Raw genomic sequence first — 20,444 nt, forward strand, 5'->3', positions numbered from 1 at the left:
CACACATCCATGGGCCTTTCCAAACTTCTCAAACTGGCAACTTGTTGCACCCTCTCACCACCCTCTGACTGAAGAAGTTTCCCCTCATGTTCCCCTTAAACTTTTCACCGTTCACCCTTAACCCATGACCTCTGATTATAGTCCCACCCAACCTCAGCGGAAAAAGCCTGCTTGAATTTACCCTATCTATACCCCTCATAATTTTGTATACCTCTATCAAATCTCCTCTCAATCTTCTACATTTCAAGGAACAAAGTTCTAACTTGATAAATCTTTCCTTCTAACTCAGTCCCAGCAACATCGTTGAAAGTTTTCTCTGCCCTCGTTCAACCTTATTTACAACTTTCCTGTCAGTAGGTGAGCAAAACTGCACACAGAGCTTCAAATTAGGCCTCACGAACGTCTTCAACATAACATCCCATCTCCTGTACTCGATACTTTGATTTGTGAAGACCAACGTGGCAAAGCTTTCTTTCCGATCCTATCTACCTGTGATGCCACTTTCAAGGAATGATGGACCTGTATTCCCAGATCCCTCTGTTCTTCCACACTCCTCAGTGCCCGACCGTTCACTGTGTGAGTCCGACCAAAGTGCAATACCTCACACTTGTCTGCATTGAATTCCATCTGACACTTTTCAGCCCATTTTCCCCGCTGGTCCGGCCCGCTGCGAGCTCTGATGGTCTTCCTTCCTGTTATACCTCACTTTCATGATAAGCAATAAGCAAAAAAAAAACGACATAACGACATTAATGCAAGTCAAGCGAAATATAGACTGAGGTGCATGTAGAGTTTTTCAGTTGGGTTCAACAATCTGATGATGAGGGGGAAGAAGCTGTTGTTGAACCTCGAGGACCATCTGTCACACCCCCCTACGCTGAGTGTGAGTTTGTCGTCTTCACAGCCCGTCCACCTCAAGGTCCGACATGTTGTGCGTTCAGAGATGCTCCTCTGCACACCACTGTGGTAACGTGTGGGTATTTGAGTTACTGTCTGCATTCCCCTCTGACCCTCTCTCATTAACGAGGCCCATTTTGTTTCCGCACCATTCTCTGTGAACTCTAAAGACTGTTGTGTGTGAAAATCATAGGAGATACTCAAACCACCCCATCTGGCACCAGCAATCATTCCATGGCCATCGTCAGTTAGATCACATTTCTTCCCCGTTCTGATGTTTGGTCCGAACAACAACTGAACCTCTTGACCGTGTCTGCGTGCTTTTATGCCACGTGATTGGCTGATTAGATATTTGCCTTAACGAGGTGAGAAGCGTTCCTAATAAAGTGGCCACTGAGTGTCGCTCTGAAGAACTCGGGCTTCAACTTATCTTCTCTCAACAATATTGTATTTATTAAAAATATGGATTCCTGCACTGATACAGCAATGGTTTCATAATTACTCGGGAGGCATCTGAGGGAACATGGGAAATTAAAAGTTTCGGCACGCCAGGGGTAATTAATGGTTTGCAACAATGGTGTATTTCTCACAGGGCAGGCTCTACCAGAAGCCTGACTGTGCAGTTATCGATCTGAGGCCTGGCTGTAGTAACTGCGAGCTTGGGAACCTGGCGGAGACTGCTGGGACCATTCTGCCACTGAGGTGCTACGTCGGTGACCTCCCTGTTCCCGTGCCACGCGTTCTGCTGCCCTCTCAGTCTGTTCGAGCCGTGCGTTGTGTTGTCCCGGCCACCAGCCGGTCGTTAACAGGAGGCTGGCCGCCGGGCCGGGGTAGGAGAAGAGGGCAAGGGAGGGGGGGGGGTGCACACACTCAGTGCACTTTGCCAAAGCTCCCTCTCCTGTACGTTAGAGTGTCAGAGTGAAGCACTGAACCCCTCGTCAAAGATAGGGCCATTGAAACTTCACACCGTCTTCCCCCAGGCAGGTAATCTGATCAACCATTCCAGCTAGCCCCCCCACCCCAACCCCGTAAACACTCTGCCAACAGTTTAACCGCATCTCAGAGTGCTGTTCACATTGTAACGACATGCTGGAGTTTACGCGCGTTTTAATCCGTAGCTCGCCTTTGACCTCTGACTTTATTTTTTTAAGTAACATTTTTCTCTTATCAATGTTGAATTTTGTTGCCTGTTTGTCGTTCACCGACCGACTGCAAGGTCCTCACAGGTGCAGCAGGACAGCACTGTGCAAACGTCGTAGGCACGTCTATACCACGGTACCGTATATGTCAACGTGGAGCGCAGACCGAGTTTGTAAATCTGGCGGGAGCAACGGATGTTGGGAATGGTGAGGGTGGAGCACCGCGGGAGGGGTGTGGGACAGGGGGCAGAGAAGGAGTGTCAGGGGCGGGTACAGACACACCCAGCCCTGAGACACCAGGCAAGGTCATTTGATTCCACACAATTGGTTTATTGATCATTACAGAATGTCTCACTGGTGCTTCCCGCTCCCTCCCCTCTCCCTTCCCCTTTTCCCAACCGTGATTCCCCTCTCCCTGCCCCCTTCCCACTCTCAGTCCACAATAGAGACCCAGATCAGAATTATTTTTTTTGTGACAGCAGTACAGTGCGATACATAAAATTACCACAGTCCTGTGCAAAAGTCTTAGGCACCCTAGCGATGTATAAATGTGTGCTTCAGATTTTCACACAGTACTGGTATGGAGTGAACAGCGGGCACATTTTATCTCATGGCCACAAAGACCAATACTAGAGGACATCTCCCAAGAGCAAGGGGTTTAAATGAGGTGGAGTTTGTTAGGTGTGTTCAGGAAGGTTTCCTGACACAATATGTAGATAAGCCTACAAGAGGAGAGGCTGTACTTGATTTGGTATTCAGAAATGAACCTGGTCAGGTGTCAAATCTCTCACTGGGAGAGTATTTTGGAGATAGTGATCGTAATTCTGTCTCCTTTACAATAGCATTGGAGAGAGATAGGAACAGACAAGTTAGAAAAGCGTTTAATTGGAGTAAGGGGAATTATGAGGCTATCGGGCAGGAAATTGGAGGCTTAAATTGGAAACAGATGTTCTCAGGGAAAAGTACAGAAGAAATGTGGCAAATATTCAGGGGATATTTGTGTGGAGTTCTGCATAGGTACTTTCCAATGAGACAAGTTATGGTAGGGTACAGGAACCGTGGTGTACAAAGGCTATAATAAATCTAGTCAAGAAGAAAAGAAAAGCTTACAAAAGGTTCAGAAAGCTGGGTAATGTTAGAGATCTGGAAGATTATAAGGCTAACTGGAAGGAGCTAAAGAAGGAAATTAGTAGAGCCAGAAGGGGCCATGAGAAGGCCTTGGTGGGCAGGATTAAGGAAAACCCCAAGGCATTCTACAAGTATGTGAAGAACAAGAGGATAAGATGTGAGAGAATAGGACCTATCAAGAGTGACAGTGGGAAAGTGTGTCTGGAACTGGAGGAAATAGCAGAGGTACTTAATGAATACTTTGCCTCAGTATTCACTATGGAAAAGGATCTTGGTGATTGTAGGGATGACTTACAGTAAACTGAAAAGCTTGAGCATGTAGATATTAAGAAAGAGGATGTGCTGGAGTTTTTGGAAAGCATCAAGTTGGATAAGTCACCGGGACCGGATGAGATGTACCCCAGGCTACTGTGGGAGGTGAGGGAGGAGATTGCTGAGCCTCTTGTGATGATCTTTGTATCAGGTGTTGTGGATAGTGTGGAGGGCTGTGAGAGGTTACAGTAGGACATTGAAATAACCCATTGTAAAACCCAAGTAAGTGTGAGGTGGTTTGTCAAATATGATGGCAGAATATAGTATTAATGGTAAGACTCTTGGCAGTGTGGAGGATCAGAGGGATCTTGGGGTCCGAGTCCATAGGACGCTCAAAGCAGCTGCGCAGGTTGACTCTGTGGTTAAGAAGGCGTACTGTGTATTGGCCTTCATCAGTCATGGAATTGAATTTAGGAGCCGAGAGGTAATGTTGCAGCTATATAGGACCCTGGTCAGACCCCACTTGGAGTACTGTGCTCAGTTCTGGTCGCCTCTCTACAGGAAGGATGTGGAACTATAGAAAGGGTGCAGAGGAGATTTACAAGGATGTTGCCTGGATTGGGGAGCATGCCTTATGAGAATAGTTTGAGTGAACTCAGCCTATTCTCTTTGGAGTGACGGAGGATGAGAGGTGACCTGATAGAGGTGTATAAGATGATGAGAGGCATTGATTGTGTGGATAGTCAGAGGCTTTTTCCCAGGGCTGAAATGGTTGCCACAAGAGGACACAGGTGTAAGGTGCTGGGGAGTAGGTACAGAGGAGATGTCAGGGGTAAGTTTTTTACTCAGAGAGTGGTGAGTGCGTGGAATGGGCTGCCGGCAACAGTAGTGGAGGCGGATACAATAGGGTCTTTTAAGCAACTATTAGATAGGTACATGGAACTTAGTAAAATTGAGGGCTATAGGTAAGCCTATTGTTTTCTATGGTAGGGACATGTTCAGCACAACTTTGTGGGCCGAAGGGCCTGTATTGTGCTGTAGGTTTTCTATGTTTCTATGACATCTGCTATGTTAAGCATTAAACTAATTGGAAGGAAAGAAATTGAGCTGGGAGAACTCACGTCCCCAGTTTTCTCTTTATTTTAAGCAGGGAGACATGTAGCGTCATTCCACATGCCATTCACCTGTTTTTACATATAACCGGCAATGAATTTGTTAAACGACCATAGAATGCTTAATTAACAGCATATTTAAAATATTACTGAAGTTTTGCTAAAATGTTAAATTCACCACAATATAAGATTAACATACATGGAGAGTGGGGGGGCGGGGGGAGGCGTGGAATGTCCTGCCAGGGGTGGTGTAGACACAGATACATTAGGGACATTTAAGGTGATCGGGGGTAGGTGGTGGGTGTGTGGAACGTCCTGCCAGGGGTGGTGTAGACACAGATACATTAGGGACATTTAAGGTGATCGGGGGTAAGTGGTGGGTGTGTGGAACGTCCTGCCAGGGGTGGTGTGGAGACAGATACATTAGGGACATTTAAGGTGATCGGGGGTCAGTGATTGGTGTGTGGAACGTCCTGCCAGGGGTGGTGTGGAGACAGATACATTAGGGACATTTAAGGTGATCGGGGGTAAGTGGTGGGTGTGTGGAACGTCCTGCCAGGGGTGATGTAGAGACAGATACATCGGGGACATTTAATGTGATCGGGGGTAAGTGGTGGGTGTGTGGAACGTCCTGCCAGGGGTGGTGTAGAGACAGATACATTAGGGACATTTAAGGTGATCGGGGGTAAGTGGTGGGTGTGTGGAACGTCCTGCCAGGGGTGGTGTAGAGACAGATACATTAGGGACATTTAAGGTGATCGGGGGTCAGTGGTGGGTGTGTGGAACGTCCTGCCAGGGATGTTGTAGAGACAGATACATTAGGGACATTTAAGGTGATCGGGGGTAAGTGGTGGGTGTGTGGAACGTCCTGCCAGGGGTGGTGTAGAGACAGATACATTAGGGACATTTAAGGTGATCGGGGGTAAGTGGTGGGTGTGTGGAACGTCCTGTCAGGGGTGGTGTAGGGACAGATACATTAGGGACATTTAAGGTGATCGGGGGTAAGTGGTGGGTGTGTGGAATGTCCTGCCAGGGGTGGTGTAGACACAGATACATTAGGGACATTTAAGGTGATCGGGGGTAAGTGGTGGGTGTGTGGAACGTCCTGCCAGGGGTCGTGTAGAGACAGATACATTATGGACATTTAAGGTGATCGGGGGTAAGTGGGGCTGTGTGGAACGTCCTGCCAGGGGTGGTGTGGAGACAGATACATCGGGGACATTTAAGGTGATCGGGGGTAAGTGGGGGGTGTGTGGAACGTCCTGCCAGGGGTGGTGTAGAGACAGATACATTAGGGACATTTAAGGTGATCGGGGGTAAGTGGTGGGTGTGTGGAACGTCCTGCCAGGGGTGGTGTAGAGACAGATACATCGGGGACATTTAAGGTGATCGGGGGTAAGTGGTGGGTGTGTGGAACGTCCTGCCAGGGATGTTGTAGAGACAGATACATTAGGGACATTTAAGAGACACTTGGATATGCAAATGGATGACAGAAAAATGGAGGTTTATGGGTTGTGTAGGAAAGGATGAAATTGATTACAGAGTAGATTAAAAGGTCAGCAGAACATTGAGAGCTGAATGGCCTATGTTGTGCGATACTGTTTATTGATTGAGACACAGCCTTCGAGTCGCACCGCCCAACAACCCTTAATCACAGGACAATTCACAATGACCAATTAATCTACCCTCTCGGGGCAAAACGGGAGTGTAGTGATTAGCACAACGTTTTACAGTACCAGTGACCCGGGTTCAATTCCCATCACACGGTAGTGTAGTGATTAACACAACGTTTTACAGTACCAGTGACCCGAGTTCGATTCCCATCACACGGTAGTGTAGTGATTAACACAACGTTTTACAGTACCAGTGACCCGGGTTCGATTCCCATCACACGGTAGTGTAGTGATTAACACAACGATTTACAGTACCAGTGACCCGGGTTCGATTCCCATCACACGGTAGAGTAATGGTTAGCACAACGTTTTACAGTACCAGTGACCCGAGTTCGATTCCCATCACACGGTAGTGTAGTGATTATCACAACGTTTTACAGTACCAGTGACCCGGGTTCGATTCCCATCACACGGTAGTGTAGTGGTTAGCACAACGTTTTACAGTACCAGTGACCCGGGTTCGATTCCCATCACACGGTAGTATCCACGTTGTATCTTAATAACTTCGTCAATAAATGAAATACCCAGCATGCCTTTGGACTGTGGGAACAAACTGGAGGATGCCAGGATTGAACGGTGAAGTGCGGAGCGATAATGGCATCGTGCACTGTCTTGGCCCCCCATATGTTCTAAACCCAGAGTTCCCCTGAAGCCTGCATAGTGGAGGGTTCCCTCGCACTGGATGAGCGAGGTTATAATCCTGGAGGGATGTGGGCATTCCCTGGGGACACACAACACCACTCCTAATGACGTTTGTCCGCCACCTGTTGCTTGGACGCCATTTCAATCTGGTTCCTTTCGTCAGGTTTTCCGCAGCGGAGAAGGGATGGGGATCCGCTTGGACACCGCCTCCGCGTTTCAGGGAGCCGTGATCTCACCGCATTACGACTCGCTGCTGGTCAAGGTCATCGCTCACGGCAAAGATCACCCGACCGCAGCCTCCAAGTTGAACCGAGCCCTTGCTGAGTTCAGGATACGAGGCGTGAAGGTAAGACCTTTGGTTTTCTGTTTCTCGTGGATTTGTGTTTGACTGGAGCTGAGGAGAAATACGATGCCTGGACGGGAATTGTTTCCGGATGGAATATTGATCGGAGAGTCCCTGCTGGTGGCAGGGGAGCTGACAGGTACTGATGGTCTTTGTCTGGCATCTGGTTCCTAGTGGCTGACTCTCGGAATTGAAGCAGGTTTGAACGCTGTTCGGTCGAGAGGATTTAATGCACTCGCTGCTGACTGGCAGTTGTGTTTGTGATGTTGACTGTGGCTCTTTCAGAAGTTTTTACTGTCTGTAACTTTACAGTGCGCGGTGCCACGTGCAACTCAGAATGGTGACTGGCACTGCACACGGCATCAGCCTTGAGATCTTGCTGTGCTGGTCCGCCAGTGGGGGCACTGACAGTTACTGATGTCCTCTTCCTAATGGCTGACTCTCCAGTTTGAAGCAGGTGTTGATGCTCTTGAATCTGGTGTGTTGGTGACAAGTAGCTCGAACGTTGCTGGTTTCGAAAGACTGCTGTCTGTGACTTTTCCGTTCGCGGTGTCGGGTGATAACTGAAAGGGCTAAAAATGCTGATCAGTACTAAACTCAGTATCGGCCTTGCGATAGGCCGCCAGCGCAGGCACTGACGATTACTGATGGTCTTGTCTGATGTCCCGTTCCGAATGGACGATTCTCCAAATCGAAGCAGGTTTTAATATTGTTTAATCGAGAGGATCTGAGCCACTTGAAGCTGATGATAAAGACCCAATCCGAGGCAGGGGTTGGACTGAATGTGTATAATGGCTGTGATTAACAATCGATACAGCGACGGGGTGCAAGAGGTTCAGAGTGAGGGAGCGTGTAAGAGGAGGTGACAAGGATCAGGCTCCCATTGTGAAGGAATGTGGGAAAATCCTTCATTTTCACCTGCATGCAGACATGCTCAGTGGTGGGGAGGGCTTTACCTGTGATGGGCTGGGCCGTAACCAGTACTTTTTGTAGGATTTTCCTTTCAAGGGCTTTGGTGTTTCCATTAGCAGGCTGATGCAGCCGGTCAATATACTGTCCTCCACGCATCCATAGAAGTTTTAAATGTCATTCTGAATCTCCACAAACTCCTACAGAAGTAGAGGCGACCCTGTGCTTCCTTTGCAAATGCACTTGTGTAGAATTCTGGATGATAAACTAGCCACGATCGGGCAGTAGATGGGTGGAATGGCCAGATTCTGCGCCTGCACCTTCCGGTCTTACCCACACCAGGCCCTTTAGCGGGATAGTGCCAGGACTGAGGGAGTGACCAGCAAATGGGGGGGGGGAGGCAAGAGGGAGATTTATCAGAATGATGAGGAGTTTATAGTGTAGAGAGTTTCCATTTGCCAAAGCCATGACCAACAGAAAGAAATGTTACTGAGCTGTGAGTTTCTGTGAAAACAACATGTTTCTCATCCAGTTCCTACCTGAACATCAACCTCTGCACCCAGATCTGAGGATGTCACACTACGCTCTCTGTCCTGTCTTTGCAATTTCAGTTGTCCATCTTGCATACGTCCCTCCATGGGTGATTGCGAGAGCTCGAAGAGCCGTGTAAAGTGGTATTTCAGGAAATCTTCCACGGGGGACACCTGTGTCAGAGTTGGGGTTGGTTTGTTCGCTTTTTGCCGTGTCGTATACGAACTGGTTTGCCATTTCCTCCTTCCGGGCCGTGTCTTTACAAGACGGGTGACCCCAGCCATTATCGATACTCGTCAGAGATTGTCTGCCTGGCGTCAGTGGTCACAGAACCAGGGCTTGTGATCTGCACCGGCTGCTCGTATGACCGTCCACCACCTGCTCCCACGGCTTCACCTCACCCTGATCGGGGGCTAAGCAGGAGCTACACCTTGCCCGAGGGTGACCTGCAGGCCAGCGGAGGGAAGGAGATCCTTACACCTCCTTTGGTGGAGACGTATCTCCACCCCGCCACCCAAAAGTTAATGGTGTTAGAGTGAAGAGTCTGTATTACATTGTCCATAAAGTGTAGCTTCATCATTAGCCCCTGTGTCCGGGGCGCTAGCTGAGGAAAAGTAAATTTTATGTTTATGTCCTTACTTATTTTTCCACATAAGTTCAGTGAGTGCATATTTTCTTCCATTTATCAAATCTCTGGGTCTCTACAGCCGATTATGCCCCTTACATTGAGGGCAGCAGTGTGGGTCCCCATCTCCTGTGGTGTTCATTGTGTCTGTAGCTTCCTCTCAGTTTCCTGTCAGCCTTGCAGGTCCCGGGTGGAGACTCAGGAACTCAGATGCAGAAGGACTCTTCATTGCTGGTTTCGTCACAGTGTTGTTTGACCAGTCAGGGTTGTAAGCCCTGAACGTCAGTCCTGACCACTTTGACCTGTTTGGTGTGGGTGACCTCACCAAGCCCTGACTCTTGCCAACATCGCTCTTCGGGACACTGAAGCCCGCAAGCCTCCCAGTGGCGACGAGGTTTGGGAGGAATTTCTGGGTGCTGATCTGTAAATACTGCAGCTATGAATTCTAGTTTCCTGGTGGCCATCGAATCACATAGGATCCACAGAGGGTCACCTTCTGGGACAGGAGAAGTTCTGGAAAGAAAGGCTTTGGAGATGAAGGGTGTGTGTGTGTCCGTTTGTGGGAGTTATCTCGGGTTTTAGAAAGGAAGGAAAAGCGGGGCATGTGGGAAACTTAGGGATTGGTGTGACACCAGGAGGAAAGTTCCGGGGGTGGGTGGGAATACAGTTGGGGTGAAGGCCCGAAACGTTGAATGTTTATTCCTTTCCATAGACCTGCTGAGAACCTCCAGCATTTTGTGTGTGGTCTGGGGTAGAGTGTCCAAGGCAGAGCGTGGAGTGGGAGTTTGTTGGACCTTTGGTGGGTGAGGAATGGAAAACGGTACTCTGCAGAAATCATAGGCACATTTATACAGCTAGGGTGCCTAAGCCTTTCACACAGTACTGTAGTAACTTTATGTACTGCTGTCGCAAAGAAGAACAAGTTTCCTGACGTGTGTGAGTGATGATAAACCTGATTCTGATCTGGGTCTCTATTGTGGACTGAGAGTGGGAAGGGGGCAGGGAGAGGGGGATCATGGTTGGGAAAAGGGGAAGGGAGAGGGGAGGGAGCGGGAAGCACCAGAGAGACATTCTGTAATGATCAATAAACCGATTGTTTGGAATCAAATGACCTTGCCTGGTGTCTCAGGGCTGGGTGTGTCTGTACCCACCCCTGACACTCCTTCTCTGCCCCCTGTCCCGCGGCGCCCCACCCTCACCATTCCCAACATCCTTTGCTCCCGCCAGATTCACAGACTCACTCTCCGCTCCACGGTGACAAATACCGTCCTGTGCAAAAGCCTCAGGCACCCTGGTGATAGAAATGTGCCCCAGACTTCAGCACAGCCGTGCACACCACCCAGGCTCCGTGCTCTGAGCTTGGAGATGTGCATGACGCGGTTACCACCTCATGTGGCGAGATGCCATTAAGGACCATCAGCTTGCAGTTGTCTTTTTGCAGATAACCTGAATAATGACAGATTCAACAAACAATGCTGTCACCGCGGTCGTGTCGTCTCACCGTGCACTCCAGTCGATGACAAGCCACTACCCCGCTGAAGTATAATTAGTATTGTCCGTGCCAGTGACTAGATCTCGGTTTTAAAAAAAATTAATTGTTGAATTTTTATTTACCCTGCAGAGTAAACTAGTATTAAACCTGTGAGCAGGAGCTTGGAAACAGTAATTATTCCTGTTGTGTGCAATCAAGTGACTATTTACTGATGTTGGTGTTGGAGGTGTGCCACAAACAGCATGGAATGAAAGAGAAATCAGAAAGTGATACGTGAGGAGGTTATTAATCATTTGCAATTGTTGAAGCTGTGATTTTAATCTCTAAGATAACAGTGGTCCCCAGATTATGCATTTAAATTTCAATGGCCTTACTGCTGGTTTTCTGTGAGAAATGGCAGCTCGTCAGCTCCCGAGGAGCCGCTGAGGTTTGCAGCCCCTCCGGCTGACAGGCTTCGTCCGACCTCTCCCCCCCTCGACCCCGTCCCAGCTCTGCCTTGCGCCAGTAGCCGAGGTGAGACGGCTGTTGTCTCAAGCTCCAGAACGGGGAAGTTGAGAAACTGAGGTGGGAGCGAAGGCAGGGGAGGGGGTGGGTAGAGCAAGGGCAACACTCGGTCACAGCAGTCTCTCGGGGTCCAGCCAAAGGTGCAGTTGTCCATCTTTGACAACTTCTTTATGACCACAGACTCCACCAGATATGAAGCACTGCGAATCGAACCCATCAGCTAGAGGCTCGATAGTGTGGATCTTGCTGTGTGCTGTCCTACCTGCTATAACCACCCAAGGTGCAAGGTTTCGGAGACCACCGGTGTAAGAGGCGGTCTCTCGTGATCACAAGACCCCGCTGGACGGTGGTCCGGTTCCCTGGTTCTTTGGCAAGACAGTGAGCTGCCCAGCGCGGGATGAGGAGCTGCAGCGGGATGTTCGTGAGGAAACGTGGCTCAGGACAACACCCCATATGTGCTCTGGGTTTTGAACCTTGTTCGCGTCCGGTCGTAATGATGAGTAACCTCGGACTTGAGGAGCGGAGGATGAGGGAGACAAGGTAGTTTTAAGCGGCTGTGAGGTCGAGATTGGCAGCTCCTGTAGGAGAAATCAAACCTCCGACATCTTACAGCTACGCCCACTTGAGGCGAACGCTTCGAGGGGGAATGACAGCACAGAAACAGGCCGCTCAGCCCATCTAGTTCATGCCAAACCATTTGAAGTCCCTACTAAGACATTACTGTATTTGCACAATTGGTTGATTATTGCTCGGGGGTTCTCCGTCTTTGCGTGAATTTCTCATTGATTCCATTGTGTTTCTTTGTACTTACTGTGAATGCCCGCAAGGAATTGAATCTCAGGGTTGTATATGGTCACATATATGGTACCGGGCAAAAGACTCAGGTACATATATATACAGCCAGGGTGCCTAAGACTTTCGCACAGTACTGTATTTGTCAACGTGGAGGGGAGAGCGAGTTTGTAAATCTGGCGGGAGCAAAGGATATTGGGAATGGTGAGGATGGAGCGCCGTGGGAGGAGTTTGGGACAGGGGGCAGAGAAGGAGTGACAGGGGCGGGTACAGACACACCCAGCCCTGAGACACCAGGCAAGATCATTTGATTCGAAACAATCGGTTTATTGATCATTACAGAATGTCTCTCTGGTGCTTCCCACTCCCTCCCCTCTCCCTTCCCCTTTTCCCAACCATGATTCCCCTCTCCCTGCCCCCTTCCCACTCTCAGTCCACAATAGAGACCCAGATCAGAATCAGGTTTATCATCACTCACACACGTCACAGGTACAGACACACCATGATTCCTCTCTCCCTGCCCCCTTCCCACTCTCAGTCCACAAAAGAGACCCAGATCAGAATCAGGTTTATCATCACTCACACATGTCATGGAATTTGTTTATTTTTTGTGGCAGCAGTACAGTGCCGTGCAAAAGTCGTGGGCACTCTCGCTATCTGTATAGATCTATATATAGATCATGTATATGTGTGTGTGTGTGTTCCGTGTGCTGGGATGAGTTGCTTTGGATGTCAGTGACTCTCGCTGAATGGCAGCTCATCCCGGCAATCAGCTATGATTAAAATTGAAGATCTGTGCTAAACTGGGTGAAACATTCACACAGTGTTTGCAATCCCTCATAAGATGCCTGAAACGTTTTCTCTCTGCTGGTTAACACTGGTGCTTCACACACCGGTTAAACGATCCCTTCGAGCTTGTTCCAGACATGACAGGGAATCCTGTTTCAGCAATCGCTGGCTTAATGCTGTGTGCGAGATACATTTCCAATCTGGCTCCCCGATGCTGAGGCTAATGGACTGTGGGCCCAATGGCTGCGTGGGTTGTCTCATGTTCAATGGTGCAGGCAGGATTCCGGAGTGTCCCAGACCACGACAGACTGCTGTTATTGTTCTTCCCTGGTTAATGAAGCGTGCCGTACACTATATTAGGAGAGGTGGCTTTATGTGGATGTAACTGTGTGTCTTTTCCTCTCTCCCTCTGCGTGCATCTGTGCCGTAACGATTCTACTGGGCAGCCTGTGGGCAGCGAATGTACGACACTTTCCCCAGACGTGTCCAGCCCCATGGGGCCCTTCACCGATTATCGCCATCACTTTGCCTTCACACCGTGTCACACAGCAGACCGTCCACATCACACGCACACAATTACCTCCCGTCACCTCCAACATGAACACCAGCCCTATTCCAAATACTCATCTTCCCCCTCAGTAATAATCCCCCTTCCGTCAGCATTCTCCTTCAGTAAACCAGTTAGAAACATAGAAAACCTACAGCACAACACAGGCCCTTCGGCCCACAAAGCTGTGCCGAACTTGTCCTTACCGTAAAACTACCTAGGCTTACCCATAGCCCTCTTTTTTTCGAAGCTCTGTGTACCTGTCCAGGAGTCTCTTAAAATACCCTATGGTTTCCGCCTCCCCCACTGTCACCGGCAGCCCGTTCCAGGCACTACCCTACACACAGTTCCTACCCTTTCAATAATACATACTATTTCCCATCCATAATACACCCCATTCCTCATCCATTGGAGAGAGATAGCAACAGACAAGTTAGAAACGCGTTTCATCGGAGCAAGGGGGAATTATGAGGCTATTGGGCAGGAAATTGGAGGCTTAAATTGGAAACAGATTTTCTCAGGAAAAAGTACAGCAGAAATGTGGCAAATGTTCAGGGGATATTTGTGTGGAGTTCTGCATAGGTATGTTCCAATGAAACAGGGAAGATATGGTAGGGTACAGGAACTGTGGTGTACAAAGGATGTAGTAAATCTAGTCAAGAAGAAAAGAAAAGCTTACAAAAGGTTCAGAGAGTTAGGTAATGTTAGGGATCTAGTAGATTGAAAGGCTAACAGGAAGGAGCTTAAGAAGGAAATTAGGAGAGCCAGAAGTGGCCATGAGAAGGCCTTGGCGAGCAGGATTAAGGAAAACCCCAAGGCATTCTACAAGTATGTGAAGAGCAAGAGGATAAGACATGAAAGAATAGGACCTATCAAGTGTGACAGTGGGAAAGTGCGTATGGAACCAGAGGAAATAGCAGAGGTACTTAATGAATACTTTGCTTCAGTATTCACTATGGAAAAGGATCTTGGTGATTGTAGTGATAACTTACAGCGGACTGAAAAGCTTGAGCATGTAGATATTAAGAAAGAGGATGTGCTGGAGCTTTTGGAAAGCATCAAGTTGGCTAAGTCGCCAGGTCCGGATGAGATGTACCCCAGGCTACTGTGGGAGGCGAGGGGTGGAGATTGCTGAGCCTCTGGCGGTGATCATTGCATCATCAATGGGGATGGGAGAGGTTCCGGAGGATTGGAGGGTTGTGGATGTTGTTCCTTGATTCAAAAAAGGGAGTAGAGATAGCCCAGGAAATTATAGACCAGTGAGTCTTACTTCAGTGGTTGGTAAGTTGATGGAAAAGGTCTTGAGAGGCAGCATTTATGAACATTTGGAGAGGTATAATATGATTAGGAGTAGTCAGCACGGCTTTGTCAAGGGCAGGTTGTGCCTTATGAGCCTGACTGAATTTTTTGAGGATGTGACTAAACACATTGATTCAGGAAGAGCCGTAGATGTAGTGTATATGGATTTCAGCAAGGCATTTGATAATGTACCCCATGCAAGGGTTATTGAGAAAGTAAGGAGGCATGGGATCCAAGGGGACATTGCTTTATGGATCCAGAACTGGCTTGCCCACAGAAGGCAAAGAGTGGTTGTAGATGGGTCATATTCTGCATGGAGGTCGGTGACCAGTGGTGTGCCTCAGGGATCTGTTCTGGGACCCCTACTCTTCGTGATTTTTATAAATGACCTGGATGAGTAAGTGGAGGGATGGGTTACTAAGTTTGCTGATGACACAAAGTTTGGAGGTGTTGTGGACAGTGTGGAGGGCTGTCAGAGGTTACAACGAGACATTGATAGGATGCGAAACTGGGCTGAGAGGTGGCAGATGGAGTTCAACCCAGATAAGTGTGAAGTGGTTCATTTTGGTAGGTCAAATCTGATGGCAGAATATAGTATTAATGGTAAGACTCTTGGCAGTGTGGAGGATCAGAGGGATCTTGGGGTCCGAGTCCATAGGACACTCAAAGCTGCTGCACAGGTTGACTCTGTGGTTAAGAAGGCATACGGTGTATTGGCCTTCATCAATCGTAGAATTGGATTTAGGAGCCGAGAGGTAATGTTGCAGCTATATAGGACCCTGGTCAGACCCCACTTGGAGTACTGTGCTCAGTTCTGGTCGCCTCACTACAGGAAGGATGTGGAAACCATAGAAAGGGTGCAGAGGAGATTTACAAGGATGTTGCCTGGATTGGAGAGCATGCCTTATGAAAACAGGTTGAGTGAACTCGGCCTTTTCTCCTTGGAGTGACGGAGGATGAGAGGTGACCTGATAGAGGTGTATAAGATGATGAGAGGCATTGATCGTGTGGATAGTCAGAGGCTTTTCCCCAGGGCTGAAATGGCTGCCACAAGAGGACACAGGTTTAAGGTGCTGGGGAGTAGGTACAGAGGAGATGTCAGGGGTAAGTAATGTTCGGCAGAACTTTGCGGGCTGAAGGGGCTGTATTGTGCTGTAGGTTTTCTATGTTTCTATAATACACCCCATTCCTCCTCACTGGTTCAGGAGCCTGATGGTTGAGGGTAATAACTGTTCCTGAACCTGGTGGTGTGGGACCTGAGGCTCCTGTACCTCCTTCCTGATGGAATCAGTTCAGAGTTGAGGTTATCCTCACTGGTTCAGGAGCCTGATGGTTGAGGGGTAATAACTGTTCCTGAACCTGGTGGTGTGGGACCTGAGGCTCCTGTACCTCCTTCCCGGTGGAATCAGTTCAGAGTTGAGGTTATCCTCACTGGTTCAGGAGCCTGATGGTTGAGGGGTAATAACTGTTCCTGAACCTGCTGGTGTGGGACCTGAGGCTCCTGTACCTCCTTCCCGATGGAATCAGTTCAGATTTGAGGTTATCCTCACTGGTTCAGGAGCCTGATGGTTGAGGGGTAATAACTGTTCCTGAACCTGCTGGTGTGGGACCTGAGACTCCTGTACCTCCTTCCCGATGGAATCAGTTCAGAGTTGAGGTTATCCTCACTGGTTCAGGAGCCTGATGGTTGAGGGGTAATAACTGTTCCTGAACCTGCTGGTGTGGGACCTGAGACTCCTGTACCTCCTTCTGGATGGTGACAGTGAGAAGAGAGCATGTCCTGGGTGGTGGGGCCCCTGATGATGGATACTGATTTCCTGTGACAACGCTCCATGTAGATGTGCTCAGTGATGGGGAGGGCTTTACTCGTGATGGACTGAGCCATATCCACTACATTTTGTAGGAGTTTCCATTCAAGGACCTGGTCAATAGACTCTCCACCACACATCTGTAGAAGGTTGATGACCAGTGACCCCAAGAAAGGTTAAGTCAGCTTGTTGCGTGTCCAGGGGATTTAAGACTGGCAAAGATGAACTGTTCCGCCTATTTTCTCTCTGTCTGGGTTGCAATTTCAGGCCAGTTGAGGGAGAAATGAGGAGTAGGTTACTGAGAACAAAGCTGAGCAACATCTATTAACAGCTCTGTTGGTCCGTCAACTCAGCCTCGATAGTAGGGAAGATCCAACAGCGACTACCTGAGGTGCCTAAGGAGAGCTAACCTGCCCCGGAGATTGCTGGCCAACTATTATCGATGTGTGACAGAGAGCATACTGCCATATGGAATGACCGTGTGGGGCTCGATCTGCAGCAGGACAGATCACAAAACGCTCCAGTGGGTGATTAGGACGGTTCAGCACATCACTGGGACTCAAGTCCTGGACCTGGAGACAGTCTACATCTCTCGATGCCTATGGTGTGATCGTAACGTCATTAAAGACCCATCCCGTCCCGGACACCGTCTGTTCAATCTCCTGCCATCCTGTAGGAGATGCAGAAACATCTTAGCCAGGACTGAAAAACAGCTCCTTCCCGAAGAATGTTGTGCAGCTGAATAACACAACACCCCGGCTCACCAACGGCCTTTGAGTGTTACGGACGATGGAAGTCACTTGTTGCATGGGGGTATGGGAATTATTTTAAGCCTTACCGCATGGATTATAAAAATTTGTTTGGCACGGACTGGAGCCGCACCACGATCTCGTCGTCCTGAGCAAAGACAATAAAGCTCTCTTCTACTCTGGCGGTTAGCACAAGGCTTTCCAGTGCCGGCTGGAAGTTCGCGGTTCGATTCCCGCCGCTGTCTGTTCGTCGCGTGGGTTTCCTCCCACAATCCAGAAACTTGGTGGCTGCCAGGTTAATCGGTCATTGTAAATTGCCCTCTGATCAAGCTAGGGTTAAACCAGGGGTTCTATTTTATTTTGTTCTGCCTTATTCAAAAGGTTTTTAACGCGAGAAGATGGAGAGCATTATGATTTATTTCCAAGTTGCACCGAACTTTTCTAATTAACCTTTCCTGTCTTGTTGAGAGCTTTACAGGCATCATTACCTGTAGGTAATAATCACCCAGCTGTCATTGTCTGATAAGACATAAATGGCTGCCTCCAGATTAATGGATTAATCTATCAGAAGCCTTGAGAAAGATTGACTGTTAACGTCAAGTCTTTGTACTGGGCAAGGCTTTGTGATCGTACAGTCATGCACTTGTGGTAAGATTCAGCCACGCTTCGTCACAGAGGTTTATTGGAAGACGTGGGCGATCACAGGCTGTTAGACTGTTTGCACGGAGGGTTGGGGGAGAACGGCTGTGGCTGGAGTTCAGAGAGAGCTTCATCAAAAAGGTCAGGGCCCTCCGACCTGAACTCTTTCCTCTGCTCTCTGATCATGGACTGATAGAGCACTGCAGCACAGAAACAGGCCATTCAGCCCATCTAGTCCATACTTGCTGCCCAGCACAACACTGGTTTGCAGGCTGGGGTGCCCCCGTGCCCCAGAGTTGGCTGGAGTCGGGGCTTCATGCTTTCGCTCTTGGTCAGGTCGGCCCAAACAGGTCAAAGGGTAGAGGTCAGACTAGGAGCGGTCCACCGGTCCTCCAGGTTCGGGAGTTCAGCTCACTGACTGGTCAAACAAAACTGTACAGAAACAGCAATGGAGAATCCTTCTACATCTGAGGACGATGGTATTCCTGGATGGGGGGTGTGGGGAAAGGGGGTGGCACATTTATCCTACAGTGCGAGTGGCCCATTGCAATTCCTGCTGCTGTCTGTACCCAGCTTGTGCGCTCTCCCCGTGACCACATGGTCACTAACGGGCCCTTCCGGCCCAACAAGCCAAATCACGCACGCATGACCAATTCACCGACTTACCCCAGGATCTTTCGAGTGTGGGAGGAGACCGCTACACCCAGAGGGTCACTGGGAGGGTGGACAGACGTCTCCCGGACGGCGGCGGAACTGAACCCGGGTGACTGGCTCCGGGAAGCATTACGCTGTCCCTGTGCCATCATGCCACATGGTGAGCCAGTGTTCTGCCCCCAGGGCAACGAGAATGCTCCTTGTACCCACTGCGGCCAACTGGTCAGTCCCACCGACGCTAACCTGCTCCCAGAACAGCAAGAGCCCAGCCGCTGGCGGTGCCAGGAAACGTTGCGGAGACTTGACCCAGCAGCAGAGCGCTGGAGCCAATGAACCGCGAAGGATAACTCTCCCGATAGACCACAAAATAACAGGCCACCAAACAAGAGAGAACGCCTAGAATGGGCAACAAGGTCAGATTTAGGCAGGGAGAGTGATGGCTGGTTTGATGAGCGAACGTGGACTGTGGATGAGAAGTTGGTTTAAATAGGCTGCAGGTGACAAGTCTGAAACAGGAGAATCGTATTAGCTGGCGGGAGACTGGGAGGCGTCTGCGTGTGCAGGCCCAGAGGTGCTCACTGATCCCTTGAAGTGGTGTGCTGACTGAGAAACTCCACGCACGTAGCGTCTAAGGGTTTTATAACGTGCTGGGATCGATGCCGAGGATAGGGGCCTGAGGCTCAAATCAGGAGTCCAGGAGTTGAGAGATTTTGGCCAGTACCAGGTCTGCGAGTCCGCTGGGGAAGTCCAAGGCCCAATATCTGCAAGCCCAAATCTGTGTCCAACCCTGCTGGAGGCTGGTGGCCAAAGAAGGCGGCCTGTCCTATTCCCCAACCATGATTCCCCTCTCCCTGCCCCCTTCCCACTCCACAATAGAGTCTACAATGGGTCCACAATAGAGACCCAGATCAGAATCAGGTTTACCATCACTCACGTATTGTCCGAGCGATTGGACAAGACCGGTGTGGTCTACAGTATCCAATGCAGGGACATCGGCCAAACTGGGAGAAATGAGCCAGGAGGATCCACGGACATCAATTGGCCGTAAAGTGGCGTGGCCAACTCTCCCTAGTCTCTAGCCATGAAGAAAGAGAAGAGCGCCAATTCCAATGGGCATCAGAGAAAGTCGAGGCAGGAGCGAACACAGGAGAATTCCTAGAAGCGTGGTTTTCGCAAACACTTCTGAAAACAAGCACGTCAACCTCGGTCCTATTTATGAGCTGAAGCAGACAAAATTCCAGACCACAGCACACAAGGTCCACCACACAGCCAATGAGCCACGAGATTTCCTCCCCGCATCACAATTGAGTTTCCGTAACAACGACCAATCAGCCGATTGACGAGTATATAAAGGCCAAGCGTCTGCAGGGCCCACCACAGCCAGCAGCGCACTGATGGGGTCTCCTCGAATGGTGATGAAACGTCTGCAAGTAAATTGCCAGGATCGGAGAACGTCGCAGCCCAACCATCACTCACATCTGTCATGAAATGTGTTTTTTTTGTGCGAGGCAGCAGTACAGTGCAACACATAAAATTACTACAGTCCTGTGCAAAAGATTCAGGCACCCCAGATATGCCTAAGACTTTCGCACAGTACTGTATGTTTTAATGTACACAGGGGTGTCAAACTCATTTTAGGTCACGGGCCGGATTGAGCAAAATGCAGCTTCATGCGGGCCGGATCAGTCGGACGCGTGCGAACGCAGCTTTCGTTGCCTCCGTTTCTTCAGCCTGCTCTCATGTGTATCAGTCTCTGCTATAACTACAGAGTGTTTCACTTTACAAATTCCGTTTCTTATGAAGAAGACTGCCGAATAAACACTAAAAACCCTGAAAACCTGGTACCTGAATAAACTCAGCATTAGCCATATCATACGCCATAGGCGCTTCGATTACTGGGGCCAGCTTTAATAGTAATTA

The 20,444-nt window shown here is 49.3% G+C and overlaps 1 protein-coding gene across 1 annotated transcript in view; it reads left to right on the forward strand.

The window, feature by feature from the left end:
• Positions 1-18,857, forward strand: part of LOC140717871 (pyruvate carboxylase, mitochondrial-like) — a 515,736-nt gene extending 496,879 nt beyond the window's left edge. Inside the window, exons 10-11 of the mRNA XM_073031592.1 lie at positions 7,007-7,189; positions 18,444-18,857. Coding sequence (XP_072887693.1) covers positions 7,007-7,189; positions 18,444-18,857 — 597 coding nt within the window. The remainder of the gene's footprint in view (positions 1-7,006; positions 7,190-18,443) is intronic.
• The last annotated feature ends 1,587 nt before the right edge of the window (positions 18,858-20,444 follow it).

This window comes from Hemitrygon akajei, chromosome 28, assembly GCF_048418815.1.
Source record: "Hemitrygon akajei chromosome 28, sHemAka1.3, whole genome shotgun sequence".
Classification (NCBI taxonomy): domain Eukaryota; kingdom Metazoa; phylum Chordata; class Chondrichthyes; order Myliobatiformes; family Dasyatidae; genus Hemitrygon; species Hemitrygon akajei.